Below are 22,288 nucleotides of genomic sequence, written 5' to 3'. Positions count from 1 at the left end.
GAGGTCAGGAGTACCTAGTAGTCCCAGCTCTGGGAGGTGGGCAGGATGTCTAGGTGTGAAGGTCAGGGCCCTGGGACTAGAGGTACTGTATGTACCCAGGCAGTCCCAGAGGGCACTGGAAGGAGCATGCAGTGCCTGTCCCCCTTAGTAATGTGCCCTGGGGGAAAGGAACCCGGCCAAATGCGCCTTCTCTAGGGATTAGAGGGCACCTCTGACCGCACTGGTGGAGCAGAAGCGCCAAGGACTAGAGTTGGAGGAGCCAGAAGCCTCGGCTCCTAGTTGGAGGAGGGCAGAGAGGTGCTAAGAACAGAGCACGTGGCGACTCCAGCCCTCCCCCAGGCCCAGGTTCCTGGGAGACACAGCTAGAGGCCGCTGCTAAGCAGCGAGGGCCCGCCCTAGGACGCGGAGAAGGTGGCTGGGCCCCCGAGGCTGGGGCTGCCTGATGGGAATAGGAGAGGGAACATCAGGGGCATCGCAGGGGCCGCCCCGGTGGGTACAGCACCTACACCGAAGTCTCCCCTCACCCCTCTCCCCTCTCCCCAGTCCCAGACAGGAAATGCTGGTCAGGGGACGCCCTCCAGCTCCCTGATTTCAGTCTTTGGCGAGGAGCCATGGGATAGGGGGAGCAGCCGACTGGAGAGAGGCGCCTGCTCCCCCAGCGAAGGCACCGGGCGGGGCTTCCTGCGCGGGGCGAGGCCTCTCCCTTCGCCCCCAGAGGAGCGCCCCGCCCCCATCCTGGCCCCAGCTTGCATAAGAGCCGAGAAGAGGCTGCGCGCGTCTCGGCAGCCGCAGTGGAAGCTCACGTCCTCTGGGAGGCGAATCCAGGAAAAGCTGGGTACTCGTCTCACCTCATCTCCAAAAAGAACTAGAGGGAAGGATCGGAAGCCAAGGACGCACGGAAAGGGCGAGGAGGCGAGAGCGGGCCGGGTGGGTGTAGAGGGCGCAGGACCAGGACTCCCGCCTGGGTCTAAAGCACTTTTGCTCTCTCTTAACTTTCGAACGTCCGGGAAAATCCAGCCCCCGGGCGCCTCGAGCAGGGGAGCTCGGCCGTGGCGAGAGAAGTCCGTTGCGCTTCTAGTCACAGAAATATGGGGACGATAAAAATACACGCGATGTCTCCTGTACACTATGTATAGGCTCGGCCGGCCCACGCGCGGAGGCTCGGCAGGGAAGGCCGAGTGCGCCGCCCCACCCCGCGCCCGCCCGGCCGCCCGGAGCCAGGAGCAGCGCGGGTGGAGCAGGACCAACCGGGGCGGGGCGGGGCGGGCGTTGGAAGAGGAGAAGGGGCCCCGCGGACTACCTGGGGGTGCTCAAAGCCCCAGCTCCTCTCCGTGCCTCCTCCCAACCTTTATTGCAGCGTCTTCTCCGGTGGGGCGAGGCTCGGCTTAGAAAAAGGGCAGTGCAGCCGCCAGAGCGGCGTGCCGGCGAGGCTCTGGTCTCCACGTGGGAGAGGTCCCCTCCGAGTCAACCCCACGGATGTGGCCTCCGGACTTCAGGCAGCGGGGAAAGGGGCCAGGGGCGCGGGCACAGGGTCTGTATGTAAACGGTGACAGCGGCGGGGGGCGCGGCGAGGGCTCCGGGGCCGCGGGCCGGGCACGCTCGGGCCCGGGTGGCAGGTCCTGGCTCTCAGGAGTAGATGGTGATGACTTCGCGGCCGCCGCCGCGGACCAGCATCACCCGGTCCAGGTGCTCGGTGAGGACCTCGAGGAACTCCATGTCTGAGCGCCGGTCAAGGAGAAAGACCTGCGCCCTTCCCTCGGGATAGAATTGGGTCCCGTAGGGCCGCCGGGGAACTCTAGGCCCGCGCCCCTGTCCGAGGTGCTGATCGCGAAGCAGAACAGGCTCAGCCCTTCCGTCCCAGGGCTAGGACCCAGGTTCCCTGACGTCCACCTCCCTTTTCCCCCTCCGCCCCGGTTTGAAGTCCAGGATACAATTTTCGTCACCGTTGCGGTTGCGGGGAGGCCCAGGCATGTTAAGCAAAACAAGCTTGGCATCCCGGGACTTCTTCACAATGACCTCATTCAGCCGCACGGCAGTGTGCATGCGCCGCACGTTGGACTGGTTCCTGCGAGAGGAAGGTGGGGAGGAGGGCGCGTGAGCCTGGGAGACAGGAGGGTTGGATAGAGGCACGCTGGGCTGCTGGGACGTTCTTGCAAGCCAGGGACCACCAAATCCAGACCTCTCCAAGCAAGGCTATTCAGAGACCCCAGAGAGGTCGGGAGCGCGAATTGAGGGTTCATGATATCGTGAGGCGAGTAGCGACACTGGCCAACCCAGAAAAGAGAATAAAAAATTCTGAAACACTTACAAGTTCTCCCACTCCCTTCGGGAAACACAAGAGAAGCAAAGAGGAAGAAAAGAGAGCGGTCAGAAAAAGAAGGAGAAGCTAGGGACGTGAGCCACCATCATCCACCCTGACTGCACACTGCTCCTGCTCTCCCAGCCTCCCAGCCTTCCCCTGCTCACTGCCTGCACCTGGGACTTCTGACCCTTAGCAATCAGGCCCGAAGTCCTCAGGTGGGGAACCAAGACAAGGTGTGGGCTGGGTCTGCCAGCTGCCAGGACCCATTCTGCTCATTTGCTCTGCCATGAGGAGCAAGGACCCTATAGGTTCACCCCAGACCCCAGCTCTTAGCCCCAGATCCGTACGGCTTCATGCTGAAGAAGTCCTTGATGCCCTCGGAGGAGACAGGACTGGGGCCCTTATTCTTCTCCGCCACAGACTTGTCTTTGGTCCAGGTAAGATGCACCTTCTCAGGATCTGTCTCCCCTTCCCCTTCAGGCCCCTCCCCCGGCGATGGTGAGCTGCTAGGGCAGCTGGGAGCACTCTGGTCGTGGATCAGCTGCACCTGAGGGATGAGCAAAGGGACAGCACGTGACTCCTTTAGAGCCCAAAGGTTCTGCTCCCACTGGCTGGGGCCACCACCCCGGCTGCACACCTCCTCTTCTGGCTTCTCCTCACTGTCGCCAGCTGTCTCTTCTGGGACATTGAGGCGGAGACGAGTGTTGGCTGGATTCTTTCTCCGGATTGAGCCACGAGACTCATCTGTGATACTCTGGATCTAGAGAGTGACAAAGGTCGGTGCCAGCTCCGTGGGGACTTACCACCCATGCCCTGCAAAGAGCTATCACCAGCGTGGATGTTCAGCCTGGGTGCACACTTTCAGCCACCGGACCTATGTTAAAATACTGCAATGCTTCCATACCACATCGCTATCACCCCACTGACCTAGCCACTCCAACTCCTCTCCAGAGCCCAGACATGCTCCCCCTGTCCAGCAACCACAGGGTTAACACCTGGCCCTGCAGGGCTTCACCTTAGCACTGTGGTCCGGTGTCAGTTCCGATTGGTCAGTGCACATGTACAACTATTACTATCACCCCTGGATAACATTCTTGGTGGGTCCATCCTTCCCAGCTCAAAGGGATACCCATCACTCATTCCCCTGAGGGTCTTTCAACCACTCCCTGAGAAATATATTATCCACACCTGGAGACCATCCACTATGGTGTCACCCTCACCTACAGAATCTGCCACCCGTTCCCCAGGCAACCTGTCACCCACTTCTGAGAGCTTTCCTCTCCCCTGGCCCTACGTACCATCATTCATTTCCCCAGGAGCCTACTCCCTGGGGTGGGACTTTCATCCAAACTCCAGGGTACTAGAGGTCCCACATTAGCCCATACCCCAAAGGAGGCTTACCATTATTACCCCTGAGAACCTATCCACCACACCCTGAATATCCGTTACCTACTCTCTGAGGTTCCATCACATGACCCCTTGTCCCCCACACTGGCAGCCCATCCACCATCCATACAGATTTAGGATCCAATATTCACCCTTGGGCCCCAGAAGTCAAACACGGGGGGAAAGTCTGTCACCCATGCCCCTCTGCATTCTGGCTGAAAGGCTCAGTAGGTGCAGCCGCAGCAGGGAACCCCACTGCTGGAGAGCCCAGTGCTGAGAGCGATGAGGGCAATGAGTAACGCTCTAGGTGAGTGTGCCAGTCCCGAGCCGTTCCAAACCTGGGCAGACCCAGAGCTGGCAGCAGCCTGAGGCTCTGAGAGCCAAGCCAGAGCAACCTCACCTCCCGCTCCCGCTCATTCTTGGTTAAATGCATCTGTTTGAGGATCTGGGAACGCTGCTCCATCACCAATGTCTTCTCGTAGGTGTAAGCCGAGATGTCGCTCTCATGCTGTGGGCAGGGAAAGCATGAACTGTAATCTCAGGTGCAAGGCCAAGGGAAGGGAGGCAGGCCCCCTTCCTTCTGCCAGCTTCGGACTTCCCTATCCAATGACCTAGTTTAATTGGTGGTTGTGGGAGTCAAGGATGATGCTCCTTGAAGGCAATACAGCTTATTCCATCCTTAGCCCCACGCAGGACCAGGCATATGAACCAGTGAGTGAATGAATGAGTGGATTAATTAATTACCTGGACGAATGGAAAAGGGGAAGAAATAAAAAAGGAACTAGGAATGGATAAATACATACGTGAATGAATGGATGATGGGTGAGCGAGCGAATGAATAAGTTAATGGATATATGGGTAGATTAATGAGTACGTAGAAGGACAAAGAGATGGATAAATAAACCGAGGAGAATGGGTGGATGAGAGGCTGTATAGTGTGACCCTAGAGTCAGCTGCCTGGGTCTGAATCCTAGCTCTGCCACTTAGTGAGCATTGTTTGGCCAATTACTTAACTTCTTTGTGCCTCAACTCCCTAATCTGTAAAACAGAAGTGTTGATTATTGTATGTATTTCATTGGTTGCTATGAGAGTCATTATATGTAAAGGACATGGAAGAATGCCTCACATATCATGAATACTATTAGACATGGCTATTCTTATAAAGGAGAGAGGAATGGATGGATGGATAGATGGATAAACTCTTGGGTGAATATGTGACAGGCCAAGGAGAGGATGGGGAGAAGGGATCCGCATTATAAGCTGATGGTTGTCGGAGTTGCCCTAACTGGTGCTGGGGCCAAGAGGAAAGAGGGCCCAGTAGGTGGAATGCCAAAACTTCAGGGGTGACCGCTAGGGACTCACCATCTCCACCACTTCAACCTCTGCAGTGATACGTAAATGGTACAGAAACGTTGTCAGGTCCTTCTTCATCTGGATGCTATTGTCATCCATCTGGGCCACAGTGAAGATACGCATCTTGCACTTCCGCCAGACCTGGAGAGGTGAAGGGGACCCAGAGAGGTCCCGCCCAGATGTAGTGAGGAGGCCCAGGGCCAGAACCTAGAGAGAACCCTGTCCCTCCCACTTCCCACCCACCTTGCCACACATACATGCAGACCTGAATCCTCTATCTCAGCAGCCAGTCCCTACAAAAATTCCCCTGCTTAGGTGAGGGTCCCCCATTAAAGTATCACTTGCTTGGGTTAAGCATTGCTCTCCTTTACAATGCAAGGACACCTGCAAGGGAGACACAGTCAGTTCCTAACATCTCAGAATGAAGGAGGCGATCATATCCCTTGCCCAGGAACTCACACGGAGGCTGGCCCTGGCCGGAGCCCACGAGCCTCACTCACAGCCCTGCACGCGCGCACATGTGCACACGCGCGCACTCACCTTGTGGTGCCGCAGCAGAAAAGGCAGCAGCATGAGCATGCCCCCGTCGTGCACAATCCACCAGACGTCGATGCTGCCCTCGGAGAAGCGCTCGGTGTTCCCCGGAAACATGGAAACGTTCTTGGTGACCAGCAGGGCCAGATGACCAGCCGTGGTTTCCCGGACAAGCTCTAGGGGAGGCCAAGGAGAGGGGCAGATGGGAAAACGGTGACCCTGGTCCCCTCCTGCACCCAGCGGCAGCACCCCGCCCCACCTCGCCCTGACTTGGCCTACGGCTGAGTAGTCAGAAAACCAGCAACTCCCTGGGCCTCATCACTTATTTGGGAAAGCCTCCCAACCTCTCTGGGCCTCAGTTTCCCCACCTGCCCTTTCTGATTATTAAGAACTCTACCATGCCTCATATAATCCTCCCAACCACCTTGTAACTATGATCTACCTATCAGGACACAGAATAGCCTGGGGCTGACAGTGCAGCTTCTTGGTTTACCAGCTGTACAACCTGGCGCAAATTCCTTCATCTCTCAGTTTCACACTCGTGAAATGGAGATAGCAGTGCCTGGCCCTCACAGGCCTGCTGAAGGAATTAGACTTAGAGGAAGCCTCAACGTGTCCAGAACACAGAACACAGTCTGTAAATGTTAGCAATTATATTACTATTACCAAGGACTCTGACGCTCAGAGAGGGTGAGTCACTTGTAAACAACCACACAGCTAGGAAGGACCAGAGGTAAGGTTTAGACCCGGGTCTCTCTGACTTCAAAGCTGTAGCTCCTCCCACTGTCCTGCACCATCTTCTGCGCAGGGTTGTGAACCCTGCAGGGGTCGAGACTCTCCTTCACACCTGTGTCCGCAGCACCTAGCACAGCGCCTGGCACATGGCCAGCTTCAGACAGTGTCACCTGCATACGGTGAATCCACATTTGTCATGCCTGGAAAACTACCCCAGGCCCAAAGAAGGAGAATCCAAAGTCCTCCACCCAACTCAACACTGCCCCCAGCCCTCCACTACCCTCAGCCCACCCAACTTTACCAATGAAGTTCCTCCACGTCTGGTGGTCTTCCTTCTGCCGCCAGTTGCGGGGCCAGCCTACGAGCACGGTGTTGTGCTGCAGACCCCCGAGGCCGCCAGACTGAATCAGATGGGAAATGCCATCTCGCAGGTTGGAGGAAATCACGACCTGGCAGAAGCCTTTCACTTTCTCTGCCTCCATCAGGCGGCGAATGGACTGGGGTGGGGGGAGGGGACATCAGATAAGAGCCAGCCTCAGGCCTCCTTGGTCCTGCGGCGGGGGCCCTTGCAGCCTCCCTTCCTCCATGGTCCCGATCTTCCTGAAGTTCAACTCTGGCACCAGAGCGGTGCATGGCCCCCATCACTTATGGGCCCCATTCCTTGTTGGTCAATCCAAGTTCTTCATGATGGAACCCCATGCTTCCCACCACCCTGCCCAGACCCTGCCCCATGTCAGATGTCACTTTCTTCAGATGCCAAACCCCATCCAGACCAGCGTAAAGCTGGGCTTCTCTGCATGGCCAATTTGCTTAACAGTTTTTAAAAGTTAGCACACTGATATGCATTTTAAATGCACATCCAATCTGCACTACGAGAGAAGTTTTATTACTCTCATTTTACAGATGAGGAAATTGAGGTTCAGAGAAATTAACACTTGCTTAAGGCCATACAGCTCATGGATGCTATGGTAGGAGTTTGACCCCACCCCCCACACTCTTACCCACTACCCAATGTTAAAGCTTCATTTCCTCTTTCTGCCACCTTCTGCCATGTAACCTTTATGAGCCTCAGTTTTCTCGCCTGTCAAATGGGGATCATGGCAGCTACCCCATTTAGGAATAGGGAGATGTCACAGGTAGAGGCTGGGATTTGGTTTTATACGCCTCCATCTGCCTGCGTCGCCCCACCACCCCCCCCCCCCCCGCGCCCCCCAACACCTAGCCCAGTGTCTGGTGCCCAGCATATCCTCAGTCCCTGAATGTTGAATCAAACTGACCAGTAGAGGTCTCTGGCTCTGGGCCCTGGCTGATTGGTGTGAACGGCCCAGTGAAGTAGAAACAGCAACTGTCACAAGCCATTCGGGGTGCCCCTCCACAGCTCACCTCACCTCCCTCCCTCGGACTCCTGTTGCTGTCTCCGTAACGGGTCACAGCCAGATGGCAGAGTGGCCTGAGTCGCAAACAGAACTCACTTCCTCTGCTACCCACCAGGTTCTGACACCTGTCGGTGCCTCTGAATGCCCAGCTCACACTGGCTTTGTACAATGCTCTGTGGGCATAGATCAGTGGATGGGGACAAGAGCAAGTAGCACAGAGCCAGAGACCAGGGCTCAAATCCTGGCTATGCTTCCCGTCAGCTCTGTAACTTAGTATGTTGCATTCCTTCTGCGCACCAGTTTCTTCCTGTTCCAGATGTGGATACTCACCCAGCTGACTCCACTCAGCGAGAGGATAGAAAGAATCCATGGATATGAAAACATTTTGAAACGTTTAACTTTGGCAGGAAGAAGTCTGGAGTAGGAGTCAAGCAGTTCTAGTCTGAATCTGTTTCCTATCTTTAGACAAGAGGCCTGACTTCTCTAAGCCTCAGTTTCCTTATCCGTAAAATGGGCCCTTCTGGCTCTGATGGTCTTTGGTTCTGTGTGTTGGATTGTAAGGAACTCACTCCCTGAGCCTTTAGACCCCTCTTCTAAGGAAGAGGACAGCAAAGTCTGAGCCCCCATTGATCCCAAAGGCAGGCAGGAAGGAAAGTGTAAAGGGACAAGGACTGTCCTCCTGAGTGTCCTGTCTTTCCTCCCTCCCCACCAGGGCCTCCGCTTACCTCCTCTGCCCGCTGGGCCTGCGGATGGTTGTCCAGAAAGGTGCCCTCGAGAACAGAGCCCACAATGGTCAGGCCTTTCCCTGCCTTGAGCTGGGAGGTCAAGGAGAGCAGCTGTGGATGTACCACATTCTGGTCTTGGTCCACACGCACCAGCACCAGCAGCTGTGGCCTGAAGAGGGTAGAAGGTCACGTGACCCATCCGCTGCTCACCCAATCGCTACCCACCACCTCTGTCTTCTATATCCCAACCACCCACCCATCCACCTACACACCCATCCATCCATCCTTCTCCTTGAATATCAGCCCATCTAATCAGCCCACCCATCCATCTCTCCATCTATCTCATCCATCCATCCATTTACCCACCCACCCATCTATTTTATCCTTTAGTCACTCTTATATTCATATTAATTTGCCTACACACGCATTATTCACTTAATTTATGCATATTAACCTACCACTATCCATTCACAAATCTATCTACGCACCCAACCACCCTACCATATACAAGGAGGAAACCAAAAATACCCACAATTATCTTCTGGAGGGAGGGCCCCTTGTAGGCCAGGCTTCCCATGACAGGTTAGTGTTCTAGGAACCTGTCAGTATCAGTGCACCAGCTGGTGTTGTTGTGAGAGGCTGCATTCAGCTTCAGTGAAATTTTTTTTGAAGGCTCCATAAACGTGTTTGCCCATTTCATGATGCGTGATCTACACGTGCACCTGCCCACACTACACTGAGTGTTCAGCAATTTTTGACCAAAAATGGCAGGACCCCATGCCCCACCCTCCCCATCTCACCCCAAATGACATTTTTTTTTGTTTCCCAGGATGAAAAAAGTCCTCCAAGGGAAACATTTTGCCAATGTGGAAAAGGTGAAACAAAAACTGGCAGAAGCACTAAATAAGACATCAAAATCTATGAGTTCAATAACCGTTTTGAGAAGTGGGAAGAAAAACCTCAACAGCTATATTGCATCAAATGGAGAGTACTTTAAAGGTACAAGTAAGAATAAATACACAATTTTTAATCAGTAAATTCACAATTTTTGGATCCCCCCTCACATAACATGCGCTCACGCGCGCACGCGCACGTGTGTGTGTGTGTACACTTACATATATACACTGAGCCATCTATTCATCTATTCATTTCCTTTCCCGTCTCATCCATCCAACCACCCATAATTTAATAGAATTCTCTAAGCAGCTGCTCTGGGCTAGAGACCCTGCGCTAAGCATTTGAGAACTCACAAATAATGCAAGGCCTGGGCTGGGGAAGCCCCAGTTTAGCAGACACCGCAAGAGTTCCAGGCCTTGCTTTTGGCAAAGAGAACCTGAAGGAGGTGAAGGAGGGACTGGGCTGGCAGAGCAGTCAGCACTGTAGGCCAAGAGGGGGGAGGTGGAGGTGCAGACTCCCGTCTGCCTTCCGTGACCTCTGAGACTCTCTCTGTTCCCTGACTTTCACATGAACAAGATGGGGGGATTGTTAGGAATCTAGAGATTATTCAAAGGCCCTATAACTCTCAAAGTGGGCGACTGTATCTCTCCTAGGGCACATGCTACATGATACTGTGCTCATTTGTCTCTGTGTACCTTCCCCATGGAACTGGGAGCTCACTACATCCCCAGAGACCAAAGAGGGTTTGACGCATGTCGTGCATTCATACGTTTTTAAATAATAAATAATAGAGTAAGAGAATGGGGGGATAGATGGTTGGGGGGCTGGCATGGGAGTAGATCTGGGAGGGCAAATGTCAGGAACCTGGCCCAGGCCGGGTGCTGCAGATGGGAAGGTATAAGATGAGGCCAGCTGGGGAGGATGAAGTCAAGGACACACCACTGCGGTGAGAACTCCACTCAGCAGAACAGAGAGGGTGAGGTCAGTCCGGCCCAGCTCCCTTCCCCGCCCGCCCCTGAGCCCTCACCCGCCTGCTCCCACCGCTTACCTCCAGTTCTTGGTGTGCGGGGGCCCTTCCTCCAGGCGTAAGAGGGCATAGCGAGCAGCGCTGAGAGACAGGCCTCGGATGCCGTCACCCCACTCCTTCTCCGCCCTGGAGGGCAGAGAGCCAGGGAGTGTCAGGGAGGACCATCCACGCTGCAGTGGCCATCCCAGGGCAGAGCCATCTATCTCAGGCTCAGAGAGGACATGCATGTCGTCCATGCCACCTCCATTTCTCAAAGCTCCGGCCTCTTCTTCTGCTCCTGTCCCCTTTCTATCTTACCCCAGGTCACCCCTCCTCCACTGCACCCCTACTTCCTGCCTTACACGCCCGGAGCCCCTAACCACCCATCACAGCACCCCTCGCCCCTCTGACTCCTCTCCTCCCTCAGTCCCTCCCCACCCCCACTCCCGCACTCACCCACGGTACTCGATGTACTTGTAGATGAGGCCCGCAATGAGCATGGCCACCAGGGCATAGTACCAGGAGCAGATGAACATGAGAGCCAGGCAAAGGCTCATGCCCAGGAAGGAGAGTGTCCTAGACAGCGGGAGGGAGAGCCCACCTCTGAGCCCTGGGTGGCGGTGGGGGGCTGTCACTGGTGCCAGGGCTCAGATAGCAAGACTTAGACAGATCGGGGCCTGGGAATGCCCAGGAGACTCTGAGCAGGTCCAGGGGAACTCACACCATCACCCCCATGAACACATGGGGACATGGGACCTTCTGAATGAATGGGGAGCCCCATGCCCCACCCAGCTCCTGAGTCATCACCCCTCCTCATCCCAGAGCCTTAGACTCTGCCAGACCATCTTGCCAGATGGGCTCTGAGGCAGGGTTCTCTGGGGGAGAATTGGAGACAGGGACTCCCAGGAAGAGTGTGGCCCCCAGGGACAGGCCACTGGCAAGGCAGCAGCATGGAGACAGGAGTCAGGCAGCCTGGGCTCTAGTCCAGGTAGACGGTAGTCTTGCTGAGAGGCCTTGGGCCTGTCCTTTCCCCCAGTTAAGCCTCTGTTTCCTTTTGGTAGAACAGGCAGGGTCACTCCTGCCCTGACTGTGTCATGGGCCTGTTCTGAGCATGAAGAGCCTTAAAATAAAATGATCAGAAGAACCCAGCCTTCACGTAACGAGCATGTTCGGGGCACCAGGTCTGGTAACGCTCACAAGGGAACTGTGAGGTGAGAACAGTGGTCCCCCCACTTCACAGCTAAGGAAGCTGAGGTTTCCTCATCCCAACAGCAAGCTGGGGAGCATTATACACAGAGAGGGATGATGGCTGAGACCACTTATATTATTATTTGTGTTACATTATTACTTGTGATTATAAGGAAACCCTGTCTAAGACCTTGCTCATGCTAGTTGGGCTGCAGAAGCAGGAACTCGGGATCCTTGAACCTGGAGGGGATGGGCTAGGGGGCGGTGCGCTTTGGGGTGGCGATGAGGGAAGGGTTGGTGCAGTGCAGAGCGGGAACGGGGCACCCACCAGTGGTAATAGCGAAAGCGTGGCCTCCAGTTGGGCGTCCTCAGCAGTGTCTGTACCGCACAGGCCAGGTTCACAAACATGTAACACATCAGGAAGAACCTGAACACAGAGGACCCAGGAGAGACAAAGATGCAAGGAGAAGCAGAAACAGAACGAAGCATAAGGGAGGAAATAGAGAAGGGGGAAAAGAAATTGGGGAGGTGGTTGAATCATGCTCTGGAGCTTAGGAAGGGGTTCAAAGGCCAAATCCCCTTACAACACAGCCTGACACACATGGGGAGAAAGCTGTTTATAATAAAGAACGGGTGTCTATGACAGCGGGGAACCCCCTGGGGTTGTTCAAGTGTCTGGGTGGGCTGCCCAGGGTCACAGCAGCAGGATCCAGGTAGAGGGACCCAGAGCTGGTGGGGAAGACAAGCGGCCAGCACGCACATAGAGAGGATGGGGGCGACCTCATCGAGGGACGCAATGAGGATGCCAATCTCGCAGATGCAGGCGGTCAGGAGCAAGGCCCAGGTCGGCTCTCCGTTGGCTTTGCCGTGGCCAAAGACCTGAGGACGAGCAACCGTCATGGGAGCCTGAGACCTTAAGGACTTCCTGTGTCTCCTCCAGTCTTGGGGTCCAGTGCAGTAGAGGCAGGGACCCCCTAACTAATGAGGAGGTAGGGAGAGGACGCTGCATGTCTCATCTTTTAGCAGTGCCCAAGGGGATACCATGCTTTTGCTGTATCTCACCCACACTGACATTGGTACGCAAGTGCAATGAAGTTCAAATGCTCCCTTAAGGGAAAAAATAGGGACAGATGGGAGAGGAACTACAGGAGGCCAGCAAGCAGCCATGACTGTGTGCCATAAATCCTTATTTCTTTTTAGCATCATGGAGAGAGCTGCCCCTTTCTTGCCCTTTGGCTGCCTCCTTGAGTCCCTGTCTGATCACTAGGCCAAAGGAGGGCCATTTATTTTTCCCCTAAGAGCAGACAACTCCATCCAAAAAGATGGCTTTGACCGTGGGCCAAATCCCAAATAAGGCACAACCATTCTTCTTAGTAGTACAGAGCAGAAGGGCCCCAGAAGGCAGGTCAGGGCTTGCTGTGGCCCTGGCTCACCATGTAGCCTCTTTGGGCAGGGGTCTGGCTGGGTGGTATAGGGGGCAAACTGTTCTCCCCACACTTGTCCCCCACTGACCTGCAGAAAGGGCACTATGCCATCCCGGGAGATGGCCTGCAGCAGGCGGGGCGCCCCTGTGAGGCTCTGCAGCCCAGCCCCACAGGTGGAGAAGAAGGATCCAATGACAATAACCCAGGGAGATGGCCAGGCCAGTGTGCCCACCACCAGGTTGCCATTCACAGCTTCGCCAAACCTGAAATGAAGCAGCAAAGAGACACAAGATGCTGGGGAAAAATGCCCCCTGGATTTCCAGGGCAGGTCCCCCACACCACCTTCAGGACCAACTGCGTGCCCACCACAGAGCCAGGTCTGTAGGGATGAAGAGAGAGACAAAGCCCCTAATGTCCTGGGCACTTCCTGGCTGTGTGACCCTGGGCAAGTCATTTAACCTGTCCTCACCTCACTTTCCTCACCTGTGAGACAAGAATCATTAGAAACCCATCTCATACAACAGGTGAGAGGATAAAAAGAAATAACACGTGTAAAATGATTAGCACGGTACCTGGAAAATGGCAGTGACGGGAGTTCTACTAAATGGTCAGGTGTGTAACCTTATGTTGCCCTGGGCAACTCTCTTAACCTGTTAGAGCCTCAGTGTCTCCATCGGAAAAATTGGAGTTCTGGCCTCATTTCGTGATGGTACGTGATGTGAGGGTCAAAGAAAAGCATTTTCTAACAATGACGCTGACTTAAAATGAAAGATGCCACCTCAGGAGGTAGAGGGAGCCCTGTCCCTGAGCGAGCAAGCAGAAGCAAGCTCAGAGGGGCCGCTGCTGAAGGACTTCAAGGATAGATGATGGGTTATACTGGATGACCTGCTGAGTCCCTTGCAATCCCGTGGGAGGTCTCTGATTGAACAAAATGAGGTAAGTGGAGATGAAGTTGCCCTAAAAGCTAATTGGTGTAATATATGCAAATTGTCCATTTGGCCGGGTCACTCCTCTGCTTAAAACCCTTCAGAACTTCTCCCATTTTTTCATATAATAAAGCTCCAATTTCCTGGTACCAAAAACCAGGACTGGCTCCAGCCTAGGTCTCCAGCCTCAGGCCCCACCCCCATTCCCCACCTTACAGACACCAGGATGGGAACGAAGAAACCAGCTTCTGGGATAAGACCTCCTACCTTCCCCTCCTGGTGTGTAGGCACACGCCCTGCAGAAGGGAGCGCTCCAGAAGCCCTGACTGCTTATAACGACAGGCACCCACGTATGCACACACACACGCACACACATGCAGATGGCTCTCCTCCACCTTTACTCATGCAGTTCCCACTGCCTGGAATGCCTCTCCCCCTCCTAGCCACCTAAGTTACCTCTACTCAACATTTAAAGTGGGAAGGATAAATGAGAAAACGTGTATAAGGCATTTCTGGCATCACCCCCTCCTCCCCACCCTCTGAGGGCTGGATCGAAGCCTCCACAGCCCATGTGCCTTGTTTCCTCACCGCCCCCTACCGCTCTGCATCCCAAGGCTGTTGAAAAGGGGTGATTACCATCCCCAAAGAACTCCCTCAGGGCAAAAATCATGAGTTATTTATCTTTGTTCTTTCCAGAACCCTGGACAGTGACCAACATCCAGGAAACACTAAATGATTTCATAGATTTTAAAGAAAAAGAAAAGTGTCATTATCCTAAAGGAAATGAGACATCATTCAAGCTTCCTGATCTGGAGTGACATGAAAGAGGTGAAATATAAGAAGCTGAGTTGACAAGCATTGCCCCTTGACCTCCCTCCCACAGGGCCCCTTGCACAGGTTCAGCACCCCTGTTGGGGCTATTTCCCAGAGTTTGGCCCCCTGTGCCCACCCCGCCCCCAGAACAGGATCGGCCCTGATTCCCTCACTTACTTGTCCCGCAGGACGACCCCCTCAATGCAGGCTCCAAACAGAACCACAGAGCTGATGTCTGCAGCAGAAGGTGAAGGAGAGTTCCCAAAGTGTGTCCCCCTTCATGACCACCCCTCCTGAGCCAGCAGGTGAGGCGGCAGCAGCCCACTCTCTAGCCTTCCCCATCCATGGTGGTCCCAACCTAGCAGTGCAGGATACAGACAGCGGAGGTGGTGGCAATGGCCAGGATGGTGCCTGTTGGAATGGACTTCTGGGCATCCCGCAGGTCCCCGGAGCGATTGGAACCAGCCATGATCCCTGTGAACAGAGCAGCTAGGACAGGAGCCACAGGAGACCAGACAGACTGGGAAGAGAAGACCCCAGCCTCGGAGTCAGGAAGCCTGGGATCTGATTTGGGCCTAGAGATTTGTGTGAGAACTTGGGCAATAAACTTGGTTTTTCCTGGCCTTAATTCCCTCATCTGTCCAATGGGCACTGAATTGGTGGCTTCTGCCTCTGTGATGGGCTTTTTGGACTAAGAAATTCCTCCATGTTATCAATGAGTGCCTGCTACCCATCCACTCCCAGGCACAGTCCCCCCTCTCTGAGCTCCCCTTCACCTGTGACTGAGGGGAAGTAGATGCCAACCAGCAGAGTGAAGTAGGAGGTCATATCACTGAAGACATAGGGGTGGTCTATGTCAATAGGGAGGCCATCAGCTAGATCCACTGAGGACATCCCGCGCCTCTCCACAATCACCCCCTTGGTCAGATAGGAGCTCCAGAGGTTCTCTGTGGGGTAGACAGAACAAGATACTCAGGAAACACCAGAAGTCAGAGTGCCACAGTCCTGGGGCCAGATGGGGTGGGCAAAAAGGATGAGCAAGGTCAACCACCTCTCACTCCCTGTGGGCCTTGGCTCTGTTTTCTCTCTCCTAACATTTCCTAAGCTCCTGCTTTGGGCCAGATTTTGTCCTTGCTCTCAGCTAGCCCAGTCTACTGGGGCAAAAAGACACACTTATATCTCAGACTGATTCAGTATCCCAAACTGACTCACACCCACCCACCCCAAACCACCTCCTTTCCTGGATCCCTTAGCTCGGTAAATGGCACTAGCATCAACTCAGACACCTTATCACTGCCCTCAACTGCTCTCTCTCCCCATCTCCATTTCAAATCCATCTCCAACTGCTGTCCATTATTCCTCCTAAATATTGCTCAAATATATCCCTTCTCTCCTTTTAAAGGTCCCTCCACTTTGGCACTATTGATATTTGGGTCCAGATAATTTTTGGTTGTGGAGGGCTATCCTATAACATTGTAGGATGTTTAGCAACATTCTGGGTTCTATGTCCTAGATGCCAGTAACAAGCCTCCAGTTGTGACATCCAGAACTGTCTTCAGACATTGCCACATGTCTCCTAAGTGGGCAGAACAGCCTTAGTGGAGGACCACTGCTCCATTTCACTGACATCATTCCATCACTCTAGGTCAGAAAATCATCATCTCTTGCCTGGACCTAGTGTAGCCTCCTCCTGGACTCCCTTCCTCTGTCATCTCCCCATTTCAGCCCATCCACATTAGCAGCCACAGAAAACCTTCAGAAATGACAAGCTGGTCATGTCCCTCACTTACTCAAGACCTTTTGGTGGCTTTTCAGAGCCCTCAGGACACAGTCCAAACTCTTCAACATGGCTTCAAAGACCCACCACAGTCTGGCTCATGCTGGCCTCTCCAATATCACTTCTCGCCCTCCTTCTTTTCCACTTTATGCCCCAGTCATTCCAAATTACTCGTGGTTGGAAGGACACAATATGCTCTTCTGTGTCTGCATGCTTTTAGGCAAGCTGTTCTTCTGCCTGTGATTCCTTTATTCCCTTAGTATCACTGAAAATCTCTTATTTGTCCTTCAAAAGCTTTCTCAGATGAGTCCAGGAAACCTTGTTTCACCACCTTATATACATGACCGCTCCCTCTCCTGGGAAGTGTCTCTGTTCACTGAATGCACATCTATGCGTATTTGCTAATACATCTGTGTCTGCTGTTAGACTCTTGAGGCCAAGGCCTATGACTGCTTTATGTTGCATTCCTGGGTTTTAGCACAGTGCTAGGCACTTAGTAGGTGCTTGTTAAACTGATGGCTTTCTTTTATATTAGATGATGAGATACTCAAAGGCTCCATTTCATCCCTACCCCTCCATGACCCCAAGAACAGAACATGGCCCAGAGTAGGAGATCAATTAAAACTGATTGAATTTAACTGAATCCCAAATAGAGTCCCTTAATCCTAACTGTTTAACCCACAATCCCTGCAGTGTTCCCTGGACACCAGCCCTCTTCCCTCCCCCAGACCTTTGATGAGGCCACTGGCAGCGCCAGGGATGCCCTGGATCTCCGTGACATTGTTTCGGGTGAAGTACTCATCACAGGTGGCATTGAGAAAGCGAGAGGAACAGAAAAGGCCCCAGAGCTGTGTGGTCACCGTCTCATTTCCTTCCCAAGCCAGCTTGGCACAGACATCAAAGCCGTGGCGAGACAGAGTGCGGTTTCCCAGGAGGCAGATCCTAGGGAGAGAAACAAGGGAGGAAGATGGGGAGAGACATCACCTTGCTCTGACTTCACAGTAGAACCAGCAGGCGAGCTCTAAAAAACACGGACGCCAGGGCCTCATCTCCAAAGATTCTTATTTAATTGGGATGGAGCCCAGAATGGAAGGTTGTTTTCTTTCTTTTCTTTTCTTTTTTCCAAAGCACCCCACCCCACCCCGCCGCCAAAGTGATTCCAATATGCCACCTTGGCGAACCACCGCTTCATCGCAATGCTAGGTTTCAGCACCACGGTCAGCGGTCTGTGTGCCGCCCTTCTGGGCCGTGAGTGGGATGTAGGGGGATCGTCTGTCCTAGGGAGAGAGGCAGGACCAGCAGAGATCTGAGCTCCTAGACCTTCTCTTCTGTGTGCTTCCCTGTGATCAAAAAGGTGTTTAACACTAAGTGGCTGTCCTGTTCCAGGAGGTTGTCCCCACCCACCAAATGTTTCTCCAACACAGTGTTTATCCTTCCAGAAATCATGCCACTTGGTTCTTCCTCAGTTCATCCCCACCAGCAAGAATTTGACTCTCACAAGGAAAACTGTGACCCCCTCCAGAAACATCATCCCATCCTGAATAGACTGCCCCAAAACTAGAAGAGATTTTTGTCTCCCCAGGGAGGTTGCTCTGACTCTACAACCACTCGGATTCCAAGAGCTAGGAATGAGTTCTCGGATACTAGTGTGCAGACCCTGAAACTGGGCCAGGGAACAGGAGGACAATGCCTTGGGCTCAGAGCAGCAGCACTTACGGGAAGTTGGGTGGGTCAAAGGCAGATTTGATGACCCCAGCATAGATGGCCAGGATGGAGAGGATGACACAACCCAGGAAGACAAGGGCAAATTTGTTGACATACTTGACGCCCACAAATACCACAGTGGCCATGCAGGTGAGCACACAGGTGCCATACACACGCATATTGTTCAACATGGCGGTTGCTTCCCCGCTGGCATCTTCTGCCTTAAAAATGGCCATAGCTGGGAAGAGGTAAGCCTGTGGGGAAGGGACAAGGAGGTTGGGCAAGTAACCCACTAAGAACCAACTGAGAATCACCCCAAGAAAATAACCTGAACTGCAGGCAGGGCTTTGGAGAAGCAAATTTACAGTAGTACAAGACTAAAAATGATGTCCAATGCTAGAGGAATGGTTAAGAAAATCAAGGGCTAGCATGCAAGGACTATTACACAGTCATTAAATATGATATTGCAGATATGTTGTGAGCAATTTTAACTTCTATTATTTTTGTTAGCACATATAATTCTTAATGATTATTTATTGTTTTTATTATTTCTAATAGAAACAGAAATAAATTAAATAATCATCATTAGAAAATCGGGTGAATAAATTATGATATTCCTATATAGACAATGGAGCTCTTCAGAAGGATAAATAGATTTATATGAACTGACTTGAAAAGCTATCCATGTTATATTAGGTAAAAACAATCAAGTTTTTAAAATGTGTTTATGATCTCAGTTTTGTAAATATTTATCTGTACTTATATGTAAACATATACACGTATATGCATAATGATGTTTCTGTGTGTAAATACATCAAAATATTAACAGTGGTTTTTCCTGAATGGTGAAAATGTGGAGAATCTTTGTGGTTTTTTTGCACATCTGTATTTTCTATATAATTTCTCTACTAAATATTAGTACATATACATTTTTACAGAAGTTATTTTCATTTGGAAATTATATTTCCAAAGAGAATTTTGAGTTATTTAAGGAAGTCTGTACAATTATATTTTACAAAAACAAAATACAATATCACAGAAAAAACTAGAAGGAAATACACCCAAATGTTAATGATTTTCTTTGAGCAACTGTTATTTCCTTTTTTACATTCTTTGATGTGTTTCCAATTTTATGCAAGGGGCAGAATTGCTTTTATAATAATTTTTAAATTATTTAGCTTTGTAAAAGTCATAAAGGCCTATTATTATTCTCTCATAATGTGGCTCCATGGGTCTTTTATTCCCCATCCATTGTATTCCTCTATTCTGCCCCCAAACCAGAAGCTGCAACATCTTTTTGTCATATTTCTCCAGGGCAGTGTGGTAGAGTGGACAAGCACTGGCTTTGGGCTCAGAAAGACACAGGTTCACAGCCCTTCCACACACTCATTTCCCTTTCTTAAATCCTCTGAGCCTTGCTTTCTTCATCTGTAAAATGGGGGTGTTTTCTAACTCATGGGAGAGTTGGGGATCAAATAAAATGATACATTGCAGGCCCTACAGCCTGGATAAAGTAGAGACTTGGGAAATGTCAGCCCCACTTGCTATTTAACAAGGAACCCTCTTCAGCTCCCATTTCCTCCTGGAGGGGCAGGAAGAATGGAGACGGAAGTCAGCAGCCACCTCCTTCAAACAGCGCCCAGCGACCTGATGTCTCCTTGTCACTACTTCTGACAGATCTCTTTACTTGGCTCCCTCGTAGCCTTCTTGCCTTTGGCAATCCACTAACCGTCAGCCATCTACAATGGACATTCACAGAGAACGTACATAGTCCCTGGCACACGGTCAGCAGCCACAAGATGGTTGCTATCATGTGACATGGCTATGATTAGTTCTGCCATGCTTTTACTCTCATCAACCCACCGCTGCCCCTTGGTAGCTGAGTGACCTTGAACAAGTCATTTCACCTCTCTGAGCTTCTCATTTGTAAAATGGGCATAATAATACTTAAACTTCATGAGGATTCAGGATAATGACTGTGAAGCACTTGGAACTCTGCTGAGAGCACAGTGGGTGCGTGATCAACGGCAGCTGTTCATGTTACATAATTATTGCATCTTGTCTCGCCAACTAGACTGTGAACTCTAAAGACAGAACCACGTCTGACTCCCCTTTGGCCTCGCTGACTGGCCTATAGGAGGTGTCCAGGGAGCACCGGTTAACTGACTGACAGCCTGGGGCCCCACACCTCCACCTCGGCCCCTCTCACCAGCAGGATTTCGATGGTGCCCAGGATGTACATGGCCCCAGCAAAGGTAGTGCCCAGGTAGAAGCAGAGGCCCACGGCACCCCCAAACTCTGGGCCCAGAGACCTGGAGATCATGTAGTAGGAGCCGCCAGCTGCAGAAAGAACCTAGTATCAGTGAGTGGTTCGAGGGGCACTGAGCTGCTGTTGGGGGTCAGAGGGGCTCAGGGATAGAGGCAAGAAGGGGATTGCTCAGGGCTTCATGCACCTCCCAGGCTGCAGCCTTTGTGCTGGTGGGAGGACCACCTAGCCACTCTGAGTGGATTTTGCAGCACTAATTACCATGTTTCTAATCACCCCTCTGAAGAGGTCATGGTTCAGAAAACGGGATGATGGGGAGAGCCTGCATTGCCCTGTCCAGCACCATCAGCTGCCTCCTTCATCTCCCCTTTAATATAACTGTCCCCACCTACCCCAGAAACATCATAGCCCAGTTTCCAGTTCTGCTATACAGCCTCTTGTGGGTCCTGTTGGCTCCCAAAGCCCAGGACACTATCCCTCCTTCCAATGACCCTCTCCCAACCATTCAGGCCCCTTCCCCTCCAAGAAGCCCCTGTCACATACCAGGTACAACACCGTTGGTTGCTATTGCACTCATGGAGATGGCCGTGAGCATCGTCTGTGAGGACAGAAGTCATCAGAGTGGTTGCTGGAGTGGGGGCCACAGTGGCCTGGGTGGGGGCCAAGCCTTATGGCCCATAAACACCCGCCAAACCCACAAGTCCTCTTCCACTGAGCTTCTCCCTGGTCCTGTTCCAACTTCTACTGCTGCCAAGTCCTTCTTGTCAAGAAAAGCTCTTATTCACCATTCAACGGACCTAGCACAAGCTACAGCATCAGAGAGCTCTGGAAATCCCAGCCTGGCCTCTGACCAGCTGTCTGACCTGAGACAAGTCACTTTGCTCTCTAAGCCTCAGTTTCTTCATCTGAAGAATAGGATAGCAGTTTCAGCACTGGCTACCTCACACGCAGAGGTGGCTCAGGGTCATGTGTCAAGAAACGGAATTGTGATGACAAGTAGGGGTCCAGTGAATTCTTGATGTTTTAGAGAGGAGAGGAAGAATTCTGTTGCAAAGCAGTTTGTGACACATAATCCCATTTTTTGTGAGTCTGGACCTACTAAAATGTTAACTGTTGTGGGATTATGGGTGAATTTTATTTCTTTCTGTACACCTATCTTTTTCATCAATGAATCTGCATTACTTGTGTAATTACACACACACACACACACACGTAGAACCTGGTTACTAGCCATCAGGGACCAGCCTGTGAGAGACCAGCCTGTGAGAGGCAGGAAGGACCAGTCAGACCTCATTTACTCTCAAAGATCATACGCAGTGGTTCCTATAAAAAGCTCAGGTCTCATTGCTTCCCCGCCCTCACCCACCCCCAGGTCTCTGCTCAGCCCAGCTGTCAGAGGGTGGGAGAGGGGAGGTTGTCACTCACACAGGAGCAGCAGATGAACACCATACAGAAGGACTCCATGATGCCTGCAATGCCCACTACCCAAGTGAGTCGCAGGAAGAGGATGACACCAAAGATGTTCTGCAGGCACGGTAGGTACACGCCCATGAAGGTGCCCATGCGTGGGGCCTGCTAGGGAGGCCAGTGTCAGTTTCTGCAGCCCCTGATCACTACCAAACCCCCAGGCCCACTCCTTCTCACCCATTCCTTCATCTCCCACTTTCTTATTCTCTGCATCCCCGTCCCTTCATCCCTCTTCCCTCTGATTCTTATCTCCTGCCCCTCCTCGCATCTTCCAGCCTTATACCTCCATCACCCTCCTTCACAGCAACCCCTCCCTCCCTCCCTTCCACCTCTATCCCTTATCTCCCATCCCTTCTGCTCCCTCTGCCCCCAGCTCCTATCCCTCTGCCTCCATCGCCCATCCCTTCAT

The 22,288-nt window shown here is 52.5% G+C and overlaps 1 protein-coding gene across 3 annotated transcripts in view; it reads right to left on the bottom strand.

Annotated features, from left to right (window-relative positions):
• Positions 1–1,205: 1,205 nt before the first annotated feature.
• The window catches only part of SLC12A5 (solute carrier family 12 member 5), a 35,087-nt gene continuing 14,004 nt past the window's right edge, over positions 1,206–22,288 (bottom strand). For 2 of the 3 annotated variants that reach the window (XM_090286498.1, XM_090286500.1), the window contains exons 4-26: positions 21,838–21,984; positions 20,956–21,010; positions 20,356–20,486; positions 18,159–18,400; positions 17,173–17,384; positions 15,442–15,612; positions 15,041–15,139; positions 14,843–14,900; positions 13,015–13,189; positions 12,263–12,381; positions 11,831–11,929; positions 10,771–10,890; positions 10,357–10,461; positions 8,412–8,580; positions 6,612–6,807; positions 5,582–5,751; positions 5,051–5,182; positions 4,089–4,196; positions 2,940–3,062; positions 2,650–2,849; positions 2,309–2,323; positions 1,932–2,065; positions 1,206–1,718 (exon numbers count right to left, since the gene is read on the bottom strand). In XM_090286498.1, coding sequence (XP_090142624.1) covers positions 1,627–1,718; positions 1,932–2,065; positions 2,309–2,323; positions 2,650–2,849; positions 2,940–3,062; positions 4,089–4,196; positions 5,051–5,182; positions 5,582–5,751; positions 6,612–6,807; positions 8,412–8,580; positions 10,357–10,461; positions 10,771–10,890; positions 11,831–11,929; positions 12,263–12,381; positions 13,015–13,189; positions 14,843–14,900; positions 15,041–15,139; positions 15,442–15,612; positions 17,173–17,384; positions 18,159–18,400; positions 20,356–20,486; positions 20,956–21,010; positions 21,838–21,984 — 3,072 coding nt within the window. In that variant the 3' untranslated portion in view covers positions 1,206–1,626. Of the gene's footprint in view, positions 1,719–1,931; positions 2,066–2,308; positions 2,324–2,649; positions 2,850–2,939; positions 3,063–4,088; positions 4,197–5,050; positions 5,183–5,581; positions 5,752–6,611; positions 6,808–8,411; positions 8,581–10,356; positions 10,462–10,770; positions 10,891–11,830; positions 11,930–12,262; positions 12,382–13,014; positions 13,190–14,842; positions 14,901–15,040; positions 15,140–15,441; positions 15,613–17,172; positions 17,385–18,158; positions 18,401–20,355; positions 20,487–20,955; positions 21,011–21,837; positions 21,988–22,288 lie in introns of all 3 variants that reach the window. The other variant, XM_090286499.1, reaches the window with a different exon arrangement.

Source organism: Furipterus horrens, unplaced genomic scaffold (genome assembly GCF_987537825.1).
Source record: "Furipterus horrens unplaced genomic scaffold, mFurHor1.1.pri manual_scaffold_8, whole genome shotgun sequence".
Taxonomy (NCBI): Eukaryota; Metazoa; Chordata; class Mammalia; order Chiroptera; family Furipteridae; genus Furipterus; species Furipterus horrens.
This window is presented reverse-complemented; position numbering and strand designations above follow the sequence as displayed.